General features: G+C 35.6%; 2 protein-coding genes across 2 annotated transcripts; one reads left to right on the top strand and one right to left on the bottom strand.

The window, feature by feature from the left end:
- Window positions 1–3,512: 3,512 nt before the first annotated feature.
- Window positions 3,513–4,115, bottom strand: LOC108381589 (uncharacterized). The gene is made up of 2 exons (XM_017638007.1): window positions 3,741–4,115; window positions 3,513–3,667 (listed from the first exon to the last, which is right to left on the bottom strand). Exons 1-2 carry the CDS (start codon window positions 4,048–4,050, stop codon window positions 3,513–3,515), a joined length of 465 nt encoding a protein of 154 aa, XP_017493496.1. The 5' UTR covers window positions 4,051–4,115.
- Window positions 4,116–4,966: 851 nt separating this feature from the next.
- Window positions 4,967–5,528, top strand: LOC108381588 (adult-specific cuticular protein ACP-20-like). The gene is made up of 2 exons (XM_017638006.1): window positions 4,967–5,276; window positions 5,350–5,528. The coding sequence occupies exons 1-2, from the start codon at window positions 4,967–4,969 to the stop codon at window positions 5,526–5,528; spliced, it is 489 nt and encodes a 162-aa protein (XP_017493495.1).
- The last annotated feature ends 1,390 nt before the right edge of the window (window positions 5,529–6,918 follow it).

A 6,918-nucleotide genomic window follows, 5' to 3' on the forward strand; every position in this document is an offset into this window, starting at 1 on the left:
AATTTATAAAAATTCTGGTCAAAAATCTCGAAACTTAGATAAAAATTTGAGGAATTTTTCTAATTTCTGTATAAAGTTTGAAAGTGTGATAGTTTTGGTCAAAGCATGAACCATATTTTTTTTTATAAAAAAATATCAAAAAAATTTTAGCTTGAAAAATATTGTAAATATTAAAAACGAAACACCATTCATCCATTTTTGACCGCCACCGTAGATATGTTGATATAATTGACTAGTGAAGAGGTCTGCCCGAGTTCAAGTGGAAAGCTCGCCCGCCGCAATGTGGCTTCAACTTTCACCTTCGCGTTCACCTTAAGTTTACTTCCGATGTTATTCACGCAAGTGCTCCTACATACATCTATATACATATATTTATTTAATGGTTTGTTAACATTATAAAAAGAGTCTGACGATTAGGTTCGCTAACTAGTTAATCATATCATATTTATTAAATAAATAAAAACTAAGATTTGAGTGTGCTCCTCACTGATTGCCTGGCCTATTCGATGTACATAAAAAAATTTCGTGTTAAAACACATTTGTCGGGTACAAAGCGGGCTCATTAAGCACTTCACAAATCTGTTCTCCAAAATACATATCGTCGTTTAAAATACAAAACCGCTTAACTGACATTTGCTGCTAAAAATTGGATTTGCTCACAAAAGCTGTTGGATAAATCCATATTCATTCATCCTAAAAAATACACGAGTCAGAAATGCGATTGATTTAGAAAAGAGAACCATTTTGAAATATGAATTTTTTTTACTCTCTAAAAAATAATTTATGCAACCACACATACGCGGTTTTACATTATGTTGGTACGCGGTTTTGTACTTTAAACGACGACATGTATGCATTTACTTGCCAAATTTAGTCAAGTTATTAAAATTACACACGCTTCAACAATTATTTCCACGCCACAAAATCTACAATTCTGATTAAAGCAATGATATCCGTTTCCTGTTAAATCAAACATTTATGTATGTAGGCACAAAGTGTTGGTCTCACTCAAATCCCCTGAATGAATTTAACATTTTATGGTCATTATCTGTACATACATATATTTGTTATGCGGTAGATATGGTATGAATGTGTGCTGTGGATTTACTACATACATACATACATATGTATTCATATATATGTATATACGCGAACAACGCTTGTGAAATAAGCATTCAGCAATGCATGCACGAAACGTTCACAATCTGCCGCAGCGTGTCCAAATGTTGTACTACCTGTCGTATGGGTGACATTCAATTACTGTCCAACCACAGGCTTTGAGTGCGTGTTATATGTATGTAAGTACTATTCGATACAATAATTTAGTGATTTACGCTGGTTCGCTACAACAGCGAAAATTAATAATAATTTACAAATAAGAAAGGGAAAGGGGAAGGATTAAGAGAAATATATGTATGTATGTAGTTTGTGAAAGAAACCTGTCAATGGGAATACTTTGAAAACCTATGCCGCTTTAAACCAAAATGGTATGCCATCAATTAAACTATATTGTAACCGGATCTTTCTTAAGAAAAAACAATAAATTAATCGTTAAAATTGGACTGTTATCTATAACTTATCATTATTTTGTGCCATTTGTTATTTATTTTCTGAAAAATATAGTGGTTTCTCAGGATTACTTTCTGTTTCCGGTTCTTATAAAACTCTGGCGACGCTAGTGCTTCCCTTCCATATCAAACGTGGACAAAAAAAAAGAAAGAATTATGACGGATTTAAATAAACATTTGTTTCTTGCTGAATTCAAAAATGCTATTTGCGTTTTGATAACTTTTACACTTTCACTGTAAATGCAGTTTGAAGTTGAAAATTTGGGTTCTTTCAAAAGTGAGGTGTCAAATTACAAAGCTTGGTCTGTATATGTGCTATAAAGTTTTTTATTTTTGAAAAGGGCTGCCACCTGTTCAAAAATTTAGTTACAATTATTTAATAAGTTAAATGAATTAGATTTTAACAACATGGATATCAATTGGAATGGCAGAAGGGTTGCCATGTTTTAAAAAACCAAATTCATTTTAACTAATTATTTTGGTAAAAACTTGTCAAACTTAGCTTAAATTAAGTGTTTAGGCACGAATACTAACACCAAGCGCCTAAATGCATGCATATGCACTTCTCAATTGCCATATAATAACACTTTCTTAAGTTATAATTTCATGGCAATTCAAAGTATGTTCGGCCTAGTCTGATGCATCCTGTGGGAAATGTTTCCGGAGTTTTTTGCGGCTTACAACCATGCAGAGGTGGTAACTGACGGTTACCATTGGCCACAACCCGCTACCCGCTACTTTTTGGGCCAAAAATATTTGTTTTTATATAAAAAAGTGTCTGAAACTTTAAAGTGAGTTCAAGGGTTCAGTATTCAAATGAATTTAATAAAAAGGAATCATATCATATCATATCATAATCAAATAACAGATACCATGTCGCAACCTTTGAAACAAATATTTGAATATTTCATGTACGTAGATTTTTTATAATTTAGCTAAATTCTACTTTAAAAACAGGTGGCAACCCTATTCCAAATATCTTTCGTCTGCCTAACATATCGTACCTAATTCCCTCAATTCAAATGGAAATTGATTTTTGAAACAGATGGCAACCCTCCTAAATGTAAAGCCTTTTCAAACCCATTTCAATTGTTTTTCATATTTATAATTTTTTTACTTATTAAGTTATTTGAGTTTAATTTTTTAACAGGTGACTTAAAAAAGAATGGCTCAGGCGAGGATAAATATGTATAAGCTGATCTCTAGTAGCTTCTTATTTTTTTCAAAAAGAGTTGCCACCTGACAAATAAGTTAAATTCAAATTATTTTTAAGCGAAATCAATTATCTCACTATGAGTATCGATGGAAATGGTTTTGAAAAGCCTATATTTCTTAATTACACATATGTAGGACAGTTGCCACCTGTTTCAAAAAGCAAGTTCGACTTAAATAAAGGCTGATGTCGCTTCTGACTTACATAAATATTTTGTTGAAAATGCGTTAAGTGCAAGATCCATTTTTAACTTCGTAATATTAATTTTGTAATAAAATTAGGTCCATAACCTTGATAACGGCTAAAAAACCTTTCCAGGAATACCAGATACGTACATACATATATTTTGGGACAAAAAAATTTCAGATTTTTTAGTGAAATTTCAAAGTCTGAGCTGAAAAATTTAAAAAATTTCAAAATGTAACAAATCACTAACTGTAACCTGTGGCATAAAAGAAGCCAATAAAAGAGAAGATTTGTGTACCAAACTACAGTGTATCTTAGAGAGGAAATTAAGATTTATAACTGCGCTGTTTTGTTTCTTAATGTTTATTTTGCTACAATTAAATTAGCTAAAATACTTTTACTACATCAAGAGGAGATCATCCCAAAAGAAGAACATTTATTTAATTCATGACAATAAAATTTTTCGGTGAAACGCGAGATTTGTCAAATTCTTAATAGTTTCCTTCACTGGAGTTGTTTGACTTCAACCTAGCTACCAGCAAAAATCAATGATCATAGCCATAACTGTTTCCATGGTGGTACACCTGTGGATGATGAGCGTGTCCGATGCGTTTTACAACAGCGGTGAAGCCATTGTGATCGTCAGCCGTATATTCTACAACGCGCGTAGTACCATCAGCTTCTGCCAGAGTATAGCCACCTATGTAGTAATGTAATGGACATACGAGTGTTTTTGAATTTGCTATATGAAATTGATTTGATTTAGGACTCACCTTTGACATGATCACCATCCCGATGCTCCCATTGACTCTTGTGATCGCCGGTGTGTGCGTCCTTTACACCATAATCGAATGCGTATTTAGGATAATGATGTGGTTCATGCTGTACGTAGTCATGATAATCGTGCTGATCGTAACCATGATTGTGACCAGAAAAGGGTGCAAAATTGGCGTGGCTGCCATGCTCGTGAGTGTCATGTACTACTGAGGTATAACTGGTAGCATGACCGTATGGAGCATACCCGGCGCATGCAACTCCGAAGAGGACTACAGCGATGACGATGAGACACGCAAGGTTCTGCATTTTAGTTGAGATTAAAGTATTTACTTGTTCTTTTTGCTCCACTGACTAGTGAGACTGGGCTGGAGGTCAATGTTAAACTGATACCAATCAGCTGTCTACAGTTTATATTTATACTCTATTCCTTATACATATGATTGATCTTTACAGTTATTACGTTCTACAAGAGCAGTTGAATTTATTCCATAGCGAAACACTAAAACCTTTTCAAATTGGAGCATTAATTTTACATTCAAATTCTTGTCAAAAGTTTTAACGCAGTAAATGCCCATAAACTAAAATGAAAGCTCAGTTTCTACAGAATTCGTTCATACCTGCTACTAAATAAAATTTATACAGACACACGCCCAGCCCAGTTTTTGACAGCAATTACCAACAAATTGTTTATCATAGTAAACACATGTGTATGCATGTACATATGTATGTATGTACGTGCTACAAACAGCATATGCATATTACTGCACTTTAATTAAGCGATCAACGCCATGTACGTTCACACATGGTATTGTTGTTGTTTTTGTTTTTGCTTTTATAATATTTCGATTCTTCAAGTTGCTTGGGCCCACCACTGTGCAATGACTTTGTTAATTATGTTCATATATACATACACAAATTAAATATAATAACTTATAGCATTTGGGCGAAGTATTCAACAAAAAAAAAAAAAACGTCGGTCAACTTTAATCAATATTTCATATAATATACGAAATCTTAATGTTCGGTTTTGAGTGATTGGCGAATAGCTAAATCTATATTTTGCAACAACAGTAAATAAATAAGTTTTTGCTATTTATCGGCATTTTCCATCTCGGTTTAGTATAAATAGAATTCATAGAAAGCCAGTTGGCATCAGTTCAGCATTGTTCTCCAGTAGCGTAGAGTGAAAAAGTATACGTTAAATCATTAAAAATAAAACAATATGCAAATCCCTTCGTGCATCGCCGTCATCGTAGTAGCATTTTTTGGAGTTGCCTTTGCAGGATATCTTCCGCATGGTCATGCCTCGAGTTATGCTTCGATAGTGCAACATAATATTCATGACCATGTTAGTCACGACGCTTATGCACCATATGCTGGTCACGGCCATGGTTACGATCAGCACGATCATCACTACGAACACCATGAACCACATCATTATCCTAAATACGCATACGATTATGGTGTAAAGGACGCACACACCGGCGATCACAAGAGTCAATGGGAGCATCGTGATGGTGATCATGTCAAGGGTGAGTCCTAAATCAAATCAATTTCATACAGCAAAATCATAAACACTCTTATGTCCATTACATTACTACATAGGTGGCTATACTCTGGCAGAAGCTGATGGTACTACGCGCGTTGTAGAATATACGGCTGACGATCACAATGGCTTCAACGCTGTTGTAAAACGCATCGGGCATGCTCAACATCCACAGGTCTCACACCATGGAAACAGTTACGGTTATGCTCACGGACATTTTTCTGGTAGTTATGTATGAAAGCAAACAACTTAATTAAACGAGTTTATGCTAACTAAATGTGTATGGAATATTGATATGACGTTGTTCTTTTCACCAAAGAATATTTGAAATATATTTTTGAAATTAAACTAATAGTTTTTTGCATTTTTTGAAGACGTTTTTATAAATGAAACTGTATCCAGATATTGATTCAGAGATTATTCTGTCTAATATACTGGAATTAAAAAATACTTTCATAGTAGCTCAGACCCCTGAGATGAGATGAGACCTCTCTCTTAAGCTAAGTGTAGGGAAATCACGTTAGAGTTTTACTGAGATACAAATCTCCTCTTTCAATTAAGTTTACACGGTAGAGCAATTCGTGGAGATATTCACTCTAGCTAGAGTCAAAATAGAGAAATCTCAACTTTTCTCTATCAGGTACTCTAGAAGCTGTGTATACGGTAGACAATTGTTACCTCTCACCTAGAGATGGTTTCTATATCGAATTATTGTCAACGCTTGTTATATTTATGTACATTATCCCACGCTTTAAATAAGTAGAAAAAATATTTCCTTTACAAAAATAAAACAAACTAATAAAAAATAAAAGTTCAAATTAAAGTTATACATAAATAATTTTTATTGGGATCAAAAACAAAAAGTGCAAACAAAGGATATATGTATGTATATAGCCACTAGTTAAGTATTAAACATCTATATTTACAAACCTAGGGAACATGCACTCCACGCACATTTGTATGCTATTTTATTTTTACTACTTTCTTGATAATCGCTTCAGTGGCATTTACCTGCAATTTACTGGTTGGCGGCGAGACGACCAAGCAAATCTTCATTGTGGCACGCAAGAATTCCTCGCGTTTCGCATTCAAATCCTGCGGCACCGCGATTGGAGATGTCACGGCCGATTGCTTTAACGGTACCCGCTTCGTTGCCGCGCCCATTACGGCTGCAGGCGATGTTGTGGCCGTCGTTGTTGCTGCGCTTGTTGTGCCTATGCCATCGCTATTGTTTGAAGCACTTCCGCTGGCGGCGGGGAGGAAGGGGTTGAGACTCTTTATGAAGCTACTGCCACTGGAAGCGAAAGTACTTGGTGTGGGCTTGCAAACAGCTGTGGCGTCTGTAGCTGCATGTGACTGCTGCTGTTGATGCTGCTGCTTATGTGACGGCTGTTGGTGCAGTAAATGTCGCGTTGGTGAGTTCAAAATGAACAGCTTTCGTCGCTGTCGTCCTGGTGTTGACGATGAACTGGAGGCCGCGCTGGAAGTGTGCAGTGCGGGCGAACAGCTGCTTGCCGAGACTGCTGCTGGGATAGCACTATCACTATGTGTAGACTCTTGTGAGCCCGCTCGGCTGTATGCTGGTGTTGGCAGTTGCGCGGAATGTGTGCCAGCACTCGCCACTGTAG

This window comes from Rhagoletis zephyria, unplaced genomic scaffold (assembly GCF_001687245.7).
Source record: "Rhagoletis zephyria isolate East Lansing unplaced genomic scaffold, Rhagoletis_zephyria_1.1 Rzeph_scaffold_23049, whole genome shotgun sequence".
NCBI classification, from domain to species: domain Eukaryota; kingdom Metazoa; phylum Arthropoda; class Insecta; order Diptera; family Tephritidae; genus Rhagoletis; species Rhagoletis zephyria.

Bases quoted from the DNA above. Each gene is read 5' to 3' on its own strand.
- LOC108381589 (XM_017638007.1), bottom strand. From the start codon at position 4,050: ATGCAGAACCTTGCGTGTCTCATCGTCATCGCTGTAGTCCTCTTCGGA. The intron at 3,668-3,740 runs GTGAGTCCTAAA...ATTACTACATAG, and splicing joins GGATGGTGATCATGTCAAAG to GTGGCTATACTCTGGCAGAA.
- LOC108381588 (XM_017638006.1), top strand. From the start codon at position 4,967: ATGCAAATCCCTTCGTGCATCGCCGTCATCGTAGTAGCATTTTTTGGA. The intron at 5,277-5,349 runs GTGAGTCCTAAA...ATTACTACATAG, and splicing joins TGATGGTGATCATGTCAAGG to GTGGCTATACTCTGGCAGAA.